Source organism: Neopsephotus bourkii, unplaced genomic scaffold (assembly GCF_033783945.1).
Source record: "Neopsephotus bourkii isolate Nb327-2 ecotype Australia unplaced genomic scaffold, CSIRO-AGI_Nbou_v1 NB_196, whole genome shotgun sequence".
NCBI classification, from domain to species: domain Eukaryota; kingdom Metazoa; phylum Chordata; class Aves; order Psittaciformes; family Psittacidae; genus Neopsephotus; species Neopsephotus bourkii.
This window is the reverse complement of record NW_026900709.1, coordinates 8,013,476-8,029,640: the sequence shown is the minus strand read 5'-3', so window position 1 is coordinate 8,029,640 and position 16,165 is coordinate 8,013,476. Positions and strand designations below refer to the sequence as shown.

Below are 16,165 nucleotides of genomic sequence, written 5' to 3'. Positions count from 1 at the left end.
CAAGTCTTCTCACTTCAGACTCAAGTCTTAAATAATACAGCCTCTTGCCACTTCTTGCATTATCCTGCCTTCCTGCCCACTTTCCCTCTATCCCTTTTTGTTTACACCTCTCCTTCCTTACAGGCTGCTATTCCATGCTTCGGAGGTAGAGTCATTGCCCCTGTATCGCAAACATATCATGTTTGCTATCAAAGCAATGCTATCTATTGATACTGTTAGACAGTTTTTTACCCAGATAGCCTGACAACCTTCTGTAATTGTTTAACCTGATCACTATCACCTTTGCACTCCTTTCCTTCTAGCCCAGAAGGAAGGACAGACAGTAGATGTTCATACACCACCAGTATAAATCCCTACTGGATAAAACATGAGAGAAAAGCCACTGCACCCTAACTGATACAGCTGTACTGTCTGTGCTCTGGGATATAGACTTGTCACTAGCATGACAGATGCTCTTTGTAAGAAAATGTACACAGTACAACCTTGTCTGAGTTGCTGTACTTGCACAGAGTACCCTACTCCTTTACTTTTAAAGGACATACTGAAAAGACAGGCTCTGACTCAAGAATTCCTCGGTAGTTTCATACCTGCCTGTACTTCTGTTTTTAGGAAAACAAGCACCACATCTGTTTTTTTCTTCCTCTCCCCACGCTGAGTTAATTCACAGTCCTCAGAAATTAACTTGCATACCACTTGAGAAGTACAGTGTTCTTTTATTCATCTCCCAAAAATAAAGACCCCCTTATTGAAGAGCAGTGGAAGAAATATACTTTCAAAAAAAGTATAAGAGAACATTTATAGATGTCCTTTCAATCCCACTTCCATTAAAACAGATGGTTACTTCCACCATTTCTCTCCTATTTGCACAGACAGCATCTCTTATATTCTCTTGCCCAACCCAAAACCTGACAAGTAAAGCACCAAATTTGTTTCTTGAAACACTGGTGGTTAAAAGGGATGGGTTTTTTTATTTGTCTAAAAACCTGCTCTGCCACTGGCATAGAATCACTGATTCAACAGGTTAAAGGACTGCAAATAATTTAAAGCTCCAATAGCAAAGTTTCCAAATTTCAACTTAAAGAGAAAAACATAAGAAGCAAGCACAGGATTAGATTCTTTTTACATGAGACATACTTTTAAGTTTCCTAGATGGAAACCACCAGCTTTTGTCTAGGCAGGGGTGAGTCTGAAAATACAATTAAGATTCTGCATCTCAGCACAAAACCATTCACTTTACCTTTGCCAGGTTAGATCCTCCTCCAGGAAGATGTTGCGGCTAGCTTTACGGCTCCCAACTGGTGTGCGTGGCTCACCAGGATCCAGCACTGATATAGAACATGCAGAATCCGACAGAGCGTTTAAGTCTTCTCCAATGGAATTGCTGTCTGCGGAGTGTGCATAGCTTAAGGCTATTTTGCGGCAGTAAGTGCAGGCTCGGAGATCCCCTATGGAAAGGGGAACCAGAGAGTGTAAGTGAACAGGAACAAATACTACTCTGTTTCTGCAGGATCAGAGGTGTACAGTGGTGGAAAAAGGATTTCCTGTTTCAAATCCTCTTTGTGTGTTTAAGTCTAGTTCTCCTATTTCCTTAAAAAGCAAAATGTCAGATAATTATACACTCAGTGAATTTCTCCTAGTCAAATGGTGCATAACATTACCAGTAAGAGAGACACTGGCTGTGGGGAGAGGGAGATAGCACACTGAAATCATGGTACAACAATAGCTAGTTCAATATTACACATCAGCTGATGTCTGGGAATCATCACCTCCATCCGATGTCTTCAGTTTGGTAAGTGGTATTTGAAAGAGTTTCCCCTCATGCTCAATTAGACCATGTGGCTCATATTTTAAAATTACCATTACAAAGAGCAGCTTCTACTTGAGCACACTTTTTGTAATGAACATCCTTGTTAAATAGTAGCTATATTTGTTTTGTCATCATGGACATAGTAATGGTAAAAATAAGCAGGTGTAATCCGACATTGTACATGAAGAAACTGTAGAATTAAGTCCTGTGATTCTTTCTGCATATTTCTAAGCCCACTAGAGACCTCTACAGCATTCTCTAGCAGATGCCATAATCTAAAACACAGTAGTCATGAGCTGAGCACAGAGAATGTTCTGCTTTTCAACAGATAAAGCCTACCTGTATAGCCCATGAATTTTCCAGGGATTTCCTGATTGCAGCATCGACTACAGAAGATCTGCCCACAGAGTCGACAGTGGTGCCTCCGTCGGAAGGTGGTGAATTTCTCACTGCAGTCATAGCATTCCTTGCACTGGCTGTCAGGCATCCAGTACTGCTTCAAGTCACTGTCCTACAAGGGAAGGCAGCAGAGAAAGTTTTTTATGTAAACAAAAAAGCATGTACAGATCTATGATTGCTTCGTAGACAGTGCACAAGAAAATGACAATGTCATATATTCATGTGTGTGCACACTCTTGTGTATAAGCACAAAAAAGATTTTTGACATGGTTTTGGAGCGAGTCAGAAGAGTGAGAGAGTTCTTAACTGTGAGAAAAAATCTAGCAAGCCTTTGCCTTCTTGATCCAAGATGGAGGGAAAGCAGATGAAAGTTATCATGAGCTGTAGATAAAGGTCAAGAAGAAACAAACATGAAGTACTGTTTGCAGTTCCCTCTCATTTACCCCTAGCACATGGCCCTCAACTAGCACAGTTTAAAAAAAAATTTCAAAAAAATCATTTTAACAGTTAATACTGGGATGTACTTTGAAAGGATTATAGATACATGTAAAAATTTTGTTATGTGATCAAATTCTTCAAAACCTCAATAAACAGTTGTAAAAGCCTGTGGCCCAGATTGACATTGTTCCAAAACTCCAAGTTAACTGCTTCAAGAAGACAACTGTGGAGTACACACTCAGCAGACAACATACACTGATTTACAGCATGGGTGCAGCAACAGGAATTTGTGTCTTAAGACTTGACAACAAAGAGTTAAAACTTCTGTTTGGTGTTGTAGCTATAGAGGAAGACAAATCTCAATTATAATTCTGAGCACACAAGCTACAATTACAGTGGATAGAGACAACCACTAATGGCCACATGACAGCTCTGACTGTGAAAACACTCTTTGCTAGAGTTCAGTTCTAGCAATAAGCCTTTTCAGAGGGACTGAATACTCTGGGATTTTCTTTGGAAGAGAAAGTGCTGCAAGAATTTTCTCAAAGCAACCCAGGAAGAGAGTAACTGCAGAGAAAAGTGATCCAACTTTCACATTAAAAAAACAAGGAAAGCACAGCTGAATTGGGGCTTTTTTTTTCTTTGGATGTTTACAGAGTGAAGTTTGACATAGTTGCTAGACCAATTTTGAGACCAAATGAGCTATGACCAACAAGACAGCAAATTCGTGCTGTACTCACCCAAGAAAGCTTGTACAGAAAGAGGTCAAAGACCGCTCAAGGTCAGTCCAGTGTTCAAAATAGCCTAGAAATCCTTAAGATGAACACTAAGCTCCAAGCAGGGAAAGATACAATGAAGAGCTTTCCAAGAAACTGTTGAAAAGCTGCAGGGGACACCAAATAAGAGGTTTTCCTGCACCTCTGCAGGATAAGCCAAGTCTCTGGTTCTGTCACATGACTGGCTGTTCCAAGCAGCAGTGCCTCTATCCACCATCTCTCCCTTTTTGCCTCTGCACCACTTGCACACAACTGGATGTTTAGAAACCTAACCACTGCTGCTGACACCTTCCAGATCTCTTCCTTTCTCAAGTCAGACCCAACACGCATGACAAGAACAGACTGCAAGGAAAGGTTTAGAAAAGAAGCCTGGCCCCCATTAGCAGTAGAGGTTGATTAGAGGGGCACCTACCAGAATCTGACATGCTTTCTACAACAGTAAAGTGGTCTCCTGTAGAGTCAGACAGTAGGAAGAAATTGCTCCCTGGAGTGACTCAAGCGAGACATGGCTGCAGTCAAGGGCAGTGATGCATTGCTATCTGTACAGAAGTCAGCATGCTGACAACTAACATACTAGTTTCAGAGAAAGATCTAGACGTACACATTTACTGCTGCATCCTGACTGAGCACTTCTCGAATAGCTTCAAAGATATCTGGAAGTCTCCAGGGCCTTCAGACGCTACCACAAACTGAAACACTAGTAAGAGCCATACTCAGTGCCCTGCTTACTGCAAGGAAAGGTTTTTGCTTTAACCTCAAAAATATAATCCTATCAACCAAAGCAAAGTTACTCTTACAAGCAGAATAGCATTGGAAGCTAAGTGAGTTTACTCAAGTCTACTTGTAAAAGCTATCAAGCCAAAACTCTTTTTTCTCTTCATTCAATTTAATTAAATGTACTTCTGCCTGTTCATGCCTTGCTCCCAGACACAGCTATTTATATCATCACTTATCACTGGATCCTCCTCTTAAAGGCATGGCGCAACACAGCAGGAGGTGAAATCAGCAAGTCAGTAGCAACTACCAGATCCTTAACCAGCTGAATCAAAACAGATTACCAGGACAAGCCTTTCAAGCAAATATTGCTGACCAATCATTACCATAATAAACAGTAGATTTAATTATCCTCAGAATTATCATTGCTATTTGTGACAGTCAATGTGTTTCACCTGCCCATGATTAACCTTCAACTATAAAAACCATCAGGTAATACAGAAGTGGGAAGGAATTTAAAATGAAAGCATCTGGTCCAAGTTCAGAAAGCTGAGTGCAGTGTTTCACTTCTACAATATGACAGATGTTTGACATGTCACAAGTTTCCTCTGCACTCACAACTTTGTTTATTCACTCATTCTTCAAACTTCTGAAAAATCCCTGTAATGTGGTTAAAAAATGAAGCTCAGAAAAGCCCAGTAAAAAATCCAGTTTCTAGATAGTTTGACCTACAAATCCCTAAGAAGTAGTACCTGGCTCTTCCCCTCCATGATTTCTTTGAGGCGCTTTAAAACAGTGCTGAGGCTTCTTAACTGAACTGCTGTTCGAGGATCATGACCTCCAAGAGGTGGCTCTACTTTCCTTCGATTGTCTGGAAGGGAAGGGAGAGTAGTATGCATTTCTTCTGTGATACATCAACATTCACATCACTACACAAAACCCCACTAGAGGGAAAAATGTTCACATATGTATTATACACTTTGCAAAGTTAAAGCTTGTATCACTCTTGCCCTTGGACTTGTCTCCCCCAAAGGGAGCTTCTGATGCCAGATAGCCTATTTTGATTAACATTTTAAATACCATCCCCTGCCTTTACAAGAACGGATTTAATTGTCTGAGAAGGAAGGCATCTTTTAAAGAAATAAAACTATTTTCAACTTACCACATAAACCTTGTAATAACAGTCTTTTAGAAAGCACTGAAGTCTCATTTTAGAATGCCCTCTAGGGTATTAATATGTACAAAATAATTACAACAATATTTACACTCATTCTAGGACTAGTATAAGCCAATGCCTTAACCCAAACTTATTTATAAATTGCTACAGCAAGTCTCAGGACTTAATTCCTCAGTTTCTACTAAAAACAGTAATTCAGAATACAATGCATCCAGAAGTTCACATTTGGGGTTTTTTTTTATTTGTAATTTTAAGTTAAAAGCCAAGCTCATTCTTGAGTAACTATAGCAAAGACACTCCTCTATAAAAATGTAATGCAGTTCATTGCTTTCCTATAAAATGCTAGATTACTTTGAAGCATTGCTGAACAAGTTACAAATAGGATCTTTCTCTCCAGAAGGATCTGCAAACCCAGTGCTGTATTTACCTAAATATTTAAACATTTTCAGAGTCATTTTTCTACATAAAAAACTTTTCTGAATAGTTAAAAGTTTCTTACCAGCTTCGTTGCTCTCCATCTGACTAGCATTTTATTTTGATTCTCCCTAGTACAAGAAGAACAGTCATGGCTGCTTTCTGTTTACTGCTTTAGATACCACTGATGTCAGCGGGAATGCTGACAGCACCAGCACAAGCATGTTAACTATTGCCGTGCAGTAATAGCTAGGCTACTCCTTTGTGTGCAGAACAAAATCCTTAAGAGTAATGGGATTAAAACTGGGGGATTCCATGTCTCTTCTTCAGTAGATACCTTTGTAGATACTTTTAATCAGCCCACATAGATCTGCTTAATAACCTCTGTACAACAAAGAAGCCACAACAGATCTTTTTAAAGAGATTCTGGAGTGCTTAAACCCAGTTAAGTGCCCAGCCACTTGGAATTTATTTATAAAAACAGAACAAAAAACAGCAACAAAAATACTCTTGGACAGCACCAGGCTGAGTATTTTAGGGTGATTAAAAAAAAAAAAAAAAAATCACATTTCTCAGACTTAGGCTAACTCTTATTCCTAATCCAAATTCCGTTACTATAAATATCAGAGTCATTTTCTCAGTCAATGCACACAAAAAAATCATAGAATAGTTAGGGTTGGAAAGGACCTTAAGATTATCTAGGTCCAACCCACAACACAATTTACAGATGTATGCTTTCCACATAACATCTCAAGAAAACATTGATAATACCATAGAAAACTATGGCTCCTCCTTACTTCTATCAAAAGATTTATGTTGCGTTTACTGTCTGGACTTTCCTGCTGTAACTTTTGAATTCTAGAATATGTTGCTTCCAGGAATGTTGCTTCCAATTGAAAGAAAAAAACCACTCAAACAAAAAAAACCACTACCAGGCCTCCTGACTAACTAGCTACAAATCTGAGGCAAGTGATTCCCAAAGTATGAACATACATAGCGCTAAGGAAATGCCATAGATAACTCCACATTGGTTCTCTTGCTAGTTAAATGCCATTTTGTGCGTTACATAAGAAAAAAAACAAAGTCAAAAAGATGTGATCGACATTAGGAAAGCATGCCACCAGCAACTGGAGCACAGGGCTAACCTATTTATACTAGAGAAGCCGGTTCTCAGGTTAAAATCCAGTTGGTTTTTTTCCTTTGCAATCATGTGATTTGTCCCTTTCTGGGAGAAAATACATTGTATAGCAAGAATGTAAGAAGTTATCATCCCTGCAATACAGCGCACATTGCGTCTAACACACCATCCCTATAAAAGAATTCACATGTATCAATCTTTGGTTAACTCTTACTCTCAATCCGAATTCCATTACTATAAATACCCATCATTTTCTCAATCAATACACACACGATTTACAGAAGTATGCTTTCAGCATTGTATTTATTCCACCATTAAACCTGCAAAACTCATGTGCTCTTCCACAAACACAGAAACCATAAGTGTATTTTTCTTGCTTTGCCACAGTATCATCCCAACTGCTATCAGTTGCACTTCTGAAAACTTTTCATATCTTCTTTAGATTTGACCACACTAAGGAGTGGTCAGGGTTTTTTTTGTGTTCCTGAAGCATCAGACTCAGTATATGCTACCAAAACAAACCAATGCAAAACAAAACCCACACAAAGTCACACACCCCCCAAAACACCCCACAGCCCCCACCCCCCCAAACACAATTAAAATTTCACACAATAAATTAGTTTTTTTAATAAAATTAAATTTTATTTAAGTGTTATTTCATCAGTTTGGCAACCAGATTAGCTCTGCAAACTTTTGTTTGACATTCTCCACCCAGCGCAGAAACACCTGCAGCAAGTGATGACAGCTTCCTCATAATTTTGATATATAGAGCCCTTATACTTCCTCAGTCCACAGCTCCACTGTATCTTCATCTACTTCCTCTTCTTCCCTAGCCAAACACTCATACAACACAGTCGTTTTTTACTTGATACCATCCTGCATTTAACAACCAAAAGCCAGCTAGATCTCAGCCCTTTATCTTTTCAGGACAACCAGTTTATACAGTAACTGTGGTTTTCCTACGCATTACTTTCCAGTCTACATGTTCACTAAACAAAACCTCAATATACCAAAGGAGCCCCATCTAGATTTCCAGTTTAACCTATTTATCCTTCTTACGCTAAAAATTAACTCCTGCAGCTAAAGAAAAAAAGTCCTCATATTTCAATGGTAACCCTCATCCTTCCTATATATATTTATGGCTGCTGATCTTTGAAAAAACCTGTACATCCTCTGAAATACTACATGTTTTTTCTCCTTTTTCCTACTCTCCCCACCTGAACTCTGATCACTGAGAAGGAACCTGCAATACCATTCCAGCTGTGATTACCTACTCGGTACACCAAGTGACATTTTTCTGGCTGCCTAATCCCAACTGAAGTCAAAGAGCAAAATTACTTCTGCATTCTGAGCACCAATCAACCTACCTCACTTAAAGGTTTCTAACCTGTAAGCCCCAGATAATTTCAAAGTGGTAACTAAGAATGAAGTAAATTAACAAGTCAGCCAAGAGCACACTGCTGTACTTGGGGCATTTAAGAAAAACCTTTGAAAAGCAAAACAAAACAAACAAAACTTAACTGGTTTGTTGTGACAGGTACAGCTGAAGAGCACAAACAGTACTAGAAAGCAAAAAGGAAGACAATGAATGTGTTCCACTAAAGCAGCATGCAAGTGACTCACAGAGATGAAAATGCTAGTTATCTGTTGTGGACTTTTGCCTAGTTATCAAAACTAGACATCTTTCTAAAACTCCCATACACATTAACAACATTTAAGATGCAATTTGTTTACACTAGATCCCATACTCTTGCATAGGATTTTTACCCAGCTTATTAGTTTGCTCAAGGCTATCACAAGCAGCCAATGTTAACCAGGTAGATCTCAAGAGGAACCCCTGCAACTTACTCACTAGCTCTTCCCCATCTTCATAAAGCCATTCCACAGTGGCAGCTTTGAAATCACATTCAGTTCTCATTCAAGCTAAGAGGGATTCAGTATGGCATCTGGCAATAGCTCCAAGGTTAAGAATAAAAAAGGTTTAGAAACAAGTTTCTATTCAAGTCTCCTCAAAACAGCCACAAGCAAAAAACCTGCATTTATAACTGCCTTGAAAACACACACATCAATCCTATTCAAACTGAGCCCAAAGTTATAGCTTGTATGTGGCTGTTAAGAAACTGAAGTTAGGAAACTGAAGTCTCTCAAGACAAAGCAGAAATTTTCAGGCTAAAGGTTCAAGTGACTTTAAGTCACTGGCTGTGTTCTGGCAGCCTCTTTTGTTCCAGACTATTTTGTAATTGAAATAGCAGATCCCCAGCAACAGTGTCTTCCTAGAACACTAGAAGGGTGGAGGGAACATGCTTCTGAGGTCAAAGTGCAACCTCACCAACAGAAGCAGTGTAGAAGCATATCAAATTCTGCTTTCAGCCTTTCTGATGAAGAAAGGACAAACCTTTCTTCATCTCCTTCCACCTCACTCTGAAGTATCCTAGACTGGCTAGTCCAACATTTCCTTGTAGAATAAAGATCTGAAATTACCCAGAGTTGTAGAAGATCTTCTTTGCAGCTCACCAGTCAGCTGTTTTTTGTAAGGAACCGGTGAGCTTTGAGACTGAGTCCTGGGATGCTGAGGTCTGGACCAGCCACCACTCAATGCTTGTGGATCACTCTGTCCTGCCTCTGCTCTCTCTGCTGTGGATGAAGGTCTGCCATCATCTGGAGATGACAAAAAGAAAGAAACCAACTGCTCAGACATGATAAAGAAAACCAGTAGTGCATGCAAAACTATGGGCCATAGCACTTTGATTTCCCCAAGGCATAGGAAAGGAGAGATGGTCTCAGATTACTCTTTGTTTATGGTGAGGTGACTGAACACTGTCACAGGTTATGGAGTCTCCATCGCTGGAGATATTCAAAACTTGACTGGACATGAACCCTGGCAATTGGTTCTAGGTGACCCTGTTTGGGCAGGGAGGTTGGACCAGATGACCTCCAGAGGTCCCTTCCAGCCTCAGTGTTTCAGTGATACTGTGTGATTCTGTGATGCCACTCTGCCCCTAACCCCCATTTCTCCTTCTGTTTAGCTTGTGTGGGAGTTCCTAGTTTTTTACTGATACTGATGGTGTTCTCTGGTGACTTTTCTCCATCTCATTAATGGTAACAGTCAGTAAACTGAGCATACATGATGTGAAGCCAATACGTGCAACCACATTAGCTGCAAAAATACAATAACTATAAAAATATATCTGTGTGCTGCTCCACCTCCTTCTCTCTCCTCCAATTCTCCCTGGAGAATGGAAGAGTGCTCCCCACTGAGCCTTCCTGCTCCAAAAAAGAGGAGAGAGGAGATGCTGAGGGAAACTATGGCTAAACAACTCTTATAAATAGCTTATTTGGATCATGTTTATACATTAGAACTTGTCTGTCAAGGCTCAGACTATTTCAGAAATATCCCTAACATGAAAAGTGTATAAGAAACAAATGAGTAAGTATGAATTATTCTTGCTATATCGAATAGCTATGCTTGATTATCAGCTTCTGCCCTGAAAAGCTTTTCAGGTTTGTTAAAAGACAGCACTGAGGCCATTAAAGTTACTGCAGCCTTTCATACACCACGCTTTTCCATCAGAGGATCACGTATGGACAGGTTATCATTGATTCCAATAACATGCCCATTTGATGGCTGTTTCAAAGTTATTTTCCTATTCTTTCAACACAATACTTTGCTGACTCCAGCTACATTTTTCAGAAACAAACAAGTGAAGCCAATATTGACAGTATCTTATGATGCTTTCAATGAATTAATAATGACAGGTGATATTGTACTATGCAAACTAATAGCCGTCATACCAAGTCATTATTTTTCATTCCGCACAAGAAGCTACACAGATCAGCTTGCTTATACAAAAAGCTACGTTGACCCTTCTTCCCTAGGCAAAACATTGCAGAATCCTGCTTAGCAGAGCTGGATAATTAACAGACTAAACAAAAGCAGCTGAATAGTTTGCCAGATCCAGCAAAGAGATACGGGTTTTGTACACACCCAAGGTGCACACATTCACCACTCTTTGCAGTATATTTCTTTGAAACAAAAACCTCACAGCTGTCTAAGAGCTTGCCTACTGAGACTTCTAGTGCTTCATAATGCACGTAGCACAAAGGCAAAAATCAAGTAGTACTTTTAATACACAAACACTTCAGGCCTCTTGATACTTAAGCCATGCAAATTGAGGGTAGACTTACTGTACATGCACTGCTTTGTTGCAGCTCAGCTGCCACCCACCTGAAGGTACAAGATGCACAGGAAAGTGAGGAATGGAAGAAGTCTGCAGTAAGAACTTATATTGGAAGGACAAGCATGAATTCTGCTCATATAGGCTGGCAGAAGGTTAATGCTGCTTTTAGCCTCAAAAACTTCATACAGGCAAAGGAAATGCAGATGCCCAGCTAAGAAGCTATACAATACTAACTGTTAACTGGCTTGTCTGACCTTTATGGGCACACACAGATTTCTAGCTGCAACATGCTGTCTCTCTTCTCCCACAGCAAATCTCTCCTAATGTCACCTAAAAGCAAGATGCAACACCCCTCACAAAAGCACTGACTCACAATCCATCTGGCCAGCCATCTGACATTATGCCCTAATATTCAGAGGCATTTTTACAAGTTTACGTGGCAGCAGAGGGCATCAATAAAACAGACAGCACACACAAGCCAAATACACATATTCCCAACTTACCTTTGCTGAAACGGAAGAGATTTACAAAAGAACTGTAAGCTGATTTAAAAGGAGGCTCATCCTGGTCAGGAGTCAGGGGTTTGAAGTGAGTGAGCTGAGACGGACTACTAGGAGTGTGAGGTAGATCACTGGAAGAGTCCAATGTTGGAGACTGTTTGTCATCTGTGGCCATTTCACGTGCCCTGGAAAGAGTTCAGCAACATGCATTATATACAGGGTGGTGAAATGGAACATCTTCCATCAACTGAAGAGAAGGTGTCTCATTAGGTGCAAGGGGAAGGGGGGACATTCATCCCACCTACCACAGATATCTGTTATTAGCACATAGCAAGAGTGCCAGAGTTAGAAGCCCACATCCCCTGTCTTACTGTCAAGAGATCAGCATCTCTGCAGCAAGTAACTCAGAGCTCCTAGTTAAACATCAAAGTAAACAGCTACTACACTGTCTGACAACACACTCTAGTTGCTGTTTTATGGAAACTTGAAGTTTTCAAATGGAGACTCTCCACCCCTATCACAAAGTTTTAACTTTTATAGATCTGGCAATGCTGTGACTTCTGCAACTCTTGTAATAAGACAACTGAAGACAGGCCTCAGCAAGCACAAGACACACTTTGGCCAAGTTAACTCCAGAATGAGAAAGAATGAACTGCAAACAAAAGCAGGACTTAAAGATTAAGTTTCATGGCACACTGTTTCCTTTCCCTTCCTTTCCCTCTGCACTACAGTGCAGGGCATTGTGTAAATTAGCAGGGAAGCAACCTAAACTGTGGTTTATTTGTTGCCGTATCTTACACCTCCAAACTTCCTTGTTTTCAAGAGTAGCTACATAAAGAAAAACAAAGTCAAACCATTCTACATTAGAGGAAGCCATACTTGTTAAGCCTATCTGCTGTGTACCAAAGCTTTCATATGACCAACAGTCATATATCCTTACAGCCCATATTCTTTAACCTCAATATGCACCTGATTTCTTTCACTCCACCTCACTAAGCCTGCACTTCTAGCCTGCTAAGGTGCTTACTACCGTCACCTTTGTTTAAGCAAGACTTAGTGAAATGTTCGACAGAGCTGGAACACCAGGAGCGATAGAACCTATGACTGAAAAATGACTTTTACCCATGCCAAGCATCAAAATCAAACTTCCTGCCTAGTACCTGATACATGCTCCTTCATGAAATACTAGTTGCCAGTTTTCACAACTGCTCCCTAGAATCTACAGGAATATTTTACTGACTAGAACACTTTCTTCCAAGTCTTAAGAAGCCATGCTAAAAATCTATGAAGTCCAAAGAAAATCCACATTGTTAACAAGTGACACTAGAAATGTTAACAAGCTGCATGCAGCTCATGCGGCAACATTTGACCACTCCCATGACAAATGCACAAAAGATGGTATCTGCAAGTCTATCATATGACTTTTCAGTGGACTTCTGCTTGCTGCTCTGTATAGTAAGCACCTTCGGCTCTGAGTTTCTCTGAACATTCATGTATCTTTCAGAAAAAAAAGCAAAAAGACATCAATCATTTCAAGAGAAACTTCAGTCAGGTTCTTGAACCTTAGTCTGAAATGTTCCCGCATCCCTTTCCCCTGTAAGTCATAGTATTTTTTGCTGTTGTTCATTTCAGCTGTATGATTCAAACAACAGACGATTTGAACACGCTTAGGCACCAGAGTGGAAGGAAAATGCCTTCAAATCTTATCTTCAGGTAAATTTGGACTTGTTTCGTTAATACCTGAGGCAACAATAACTTTCTTTTTTAACATTTAATGTACAACAGGGTTATGTTCCCACACACACACACTACCACATTTAAAATGCCTTTATGAAGTCAACCAGAAGTCTTGTAGAAAATTGTGTTCATCTCTCAGCAACCAGCTATATAGCCCGGCAAGATAAAAAGAACCAAGGAAGTCTCTGAACTTGCATACATCAGACATAGGATTCTGGAAAAATAAAACTTGGGCTTCAAGGGAAAAAAAACACAGAGTAATTGCTTCTGTGACAGCAATACTAGTATAATTAAAACAGATTGGGAAAAAAAACCACTGTACTTGGCATTAGCTCCAAAAATACCTAGATTTTCTGTGCCACACAACACATTAGCTATGATGTGTACCATCCTTTCTTAAAGTGCTTTAGTTCTCCCACTAAAAGGAAAACACTTCTTCCCTCCCCCCTCCAGGAAACAGGGAAAGAGTCACTTCTTTATATATTATTGAAAATCAAAAAGTAAAGTGCACATATCAACCAACAGACACAAAACCGGGTAACATCTTCCTCAGCTACGCCCAGAACGGCTCCATGACATCCTGCACTCCACAAAACTGACCGCAACTGCTCAGAGCCAGAAGGGCTCATGCACTCCTTATTACCTAGATCTAATCCCCAGACACCTGCTTAACACACCCTAGGAATAAAACCTAAACGATCGTAACTTAAGCATAACTACGTTGTACACACGCACACACTTTATTGCCAATCTCCGTGCCGGAGCCACGGTGCATCGCTTCCCACCGTGCAAAGGGGACACACCTCCCGCCACGCACACGCGGTGCCACCCACCAGGAATGGCAGACCGGAAGATCACCTGCGACTGGAAGGGAAGGAAGCGGCGGACCACTGCCCACAGCCAGCTGCCACGCACGGACCCCTACACCAACCTAGGAGCGCTACCACCCGCCGCTACCAGGGACAAGGCCGGGCTCCACACAGAGAGCTCACACACCGCAACAACCATCACCGTGAACCCAAGCAGGACCGCCGGAACCCGGAGGCCGTGCTCACCTGCTCCCACGGATGTTGGTGCAGGGTGCCGGCTCTTAGGCCCAGCGCGGCGCCGCCTCTTTTCACCCCCTCCCGCCACCTCCGGGGCTGCCCGCTGCCCCGCCCCGCCCCTAGCAACGCGCCGCGCTGCTGCCAGTCCTGCCTAATCGCCCGCCGATGGCGCCGCTCCTTGCCGAGACATGGCCAATCGAGGCTCCGCGCCAATCCACCCGCCGGCGGCAACCGTTGGGGTGGTGCCGCTGAGGCGGTGTCCCCCGCACAGCCCGCCCTGCGGCCGCATGGCCCCATCACTGCGCTCCACCCCGGCGCTCTGGGGCGCTTCTGCTCGGTGCTGGGAGCAGGCTCCTCCCGGGCGCAGCAGGTCTGGGCTGCTACAGCACGAGCCACCGGGAGGCGGGTGTTTCGCGCTGGGCTTCCTCCCGGTCCCCACTCCCCGCCTCGACCCACTACTCAGGGGGGCTATACTGCCGACATGGCTACCTCCGGGCTGATAAACGTGTCCGTGTCCGTGCCCGCCCCTGTGTACGCGTATCCCCCGGGCTGCACTACGGGGCGGTTCCGTCGAGGCCTGCCTGTACAGCGCTAAGGGCAGCCTGGCCTCCCGCGCTCTCCCAGGGGCCTGCTCCAGCACCCCGGGCACGCCCGCGGCCCCTCGGCTCCCAGGCCTCCGTGCCCGCCAGTGCCTTCGGTTCCTCTGTGGAGACGCAGGCCACTTACTGCGGCTGTCTCGGGAGAGGGCGGAAAAGGCCCGTCTCGGCGGGCAGGCCGCCGCGCTGCGGGATGCCTGGCACAGCGAAAGCGCCACGGCGCGTTACGTACTGCCGCGGCCTCCTCAGGAGGAGGCATCGGCTAGATAAACCCAGCGGGGCACGGCACGACACGGCCCGTAAGTCGCGACCAAGCGCTCGCCACTCAGCCCCACCGCCGGGAGGAGGGGCGGGGCTGGGCGGGCCCGACAGGGGGCGCCGCGGCGGCGGCGGGGCCGGGCGGGGACGGGGGCGCGGCCCCATAAAAGGCCCCGAGCGCTACTGGGCCCTGCATCGCTTTTGAGGGACGGACAGACGGAGGCTGTGAGCAGGTAGCGGGTCTGGGCGCCCCGTACAGCGCCCTTTGTCTTTTTTCTGCTGGGTTCAGCGCTTCCCGCCCTGCAGAGGAGCTGCAGCGGTGGTGCTGTGTTTCAAGGGGGTTTTTCTGGTGGGAGCTCCGCGGTGGGCTGTCCTCCCAACACCCCCTATCGCGGTGGGCGTCGCTGAGAGACGCCCCGGGCTCTGAAGGGGTGCTCGGGCTCCCCCGCTCGGGACTGGGCTTTCTTCCTTCGCAATCCTGATATCTCTCAATGGTCGGTGGTGTCACCTACTGCTGGTTGTGTTTAGCGCTCCGCGCGTATCCTATGGGAGTGTCCCCGGTCACCGCCGCGTTGGCCGGGCCTGGCAGCACCTTGTTCTGGTGGTGCTGGTACCTGGGTTTCGGTGTTGGTTGTAATACAAGATACCGCCCGCGGCCTGGTCGAGCAGTGCCCGAAGAGCGAGCTAGCCTGCCCGCGGTACATGGAGGGCAGTGCAGCTGTAAAACTAACGTGGGCAAGATCCCGGGGTGCGACAAGGATCTGTACTGCTACCTGCGAGCGTGCCTGATCTGAAGAGATAGTTTGTAAGCCTGAACTAATGAGTTGTTGCAGTAGTTAATTATTGACTAGGCCCTGAGTCTTTCCTGAGAACCGAGGAGTATTTGGAAATTCATGAGTTTTCTGCTAAGCTGCCTTGGCTAAATTGCCTGGGTTAAGTGTACTTGAAGAAGGGCTGCTGTGAGAGATTTTACATTTGTCAGCTCTG

The 16,165-nt window shown here is 43.4% G+C and overlaps 1 protein-coding gene across 6 annotated transcripts in view; it reads right to left on the bottom strand.

Moving 5' to 3' along the window:
- Positions 1 to 15,211, bottom strand: part of PIKFYVE (phosphoinositide kinase, FYVE-type zinc finger containing) — a 63,083-nt gene extending 47,872 nt beyond the window's left edge. For 3 of the 6 annotated variants that reach the window (XM_061378972.1, XM_061378980.1, XM_061379018.1), the window contains exons 1-6: positions 14,210 to 14,333; positions 11,545 to 11,726; positions 9,345 to 9,521; positions 4,887 to 5,005; positions 2,147 to 2,318; positions 1,238 to 1,445 (exon numbers count right to left, since the gene is read on the bottom strand). In XM_061378972.1, the coding sequence (XP_061234956.1) occupies positions 1,238 to 1,445; positions 2,147 to 2,318; positions 4,887 to 5,005; positions 9,345 to 9,521; positions 11,545 to 11,726; positions 14,210 to 14,286 (935 nt within the window). In that variant the 5' untranslated portion in view covers positions 14,287 to 14,333. Of the gene's footprint in view, positions 1 to 1,237; positions 1,446 to 2,146; positions 2,319 to 4,886; positions 5,006 to 5,810; positions 5,991 to 9,344; positions 9,522 to 11,544; positions 11,727 to 14,209; positions 14,334 to 15,050 lie in introns of those variants that run through there. The other 3 variants (XM_061379000.1, XM_061378990.1, XM_061379010.1) reach the window with 3 other exon arrangements.
- Between the last annotated feature and the right edge of the window lie 954 nt (positions 15,212 to 16,165).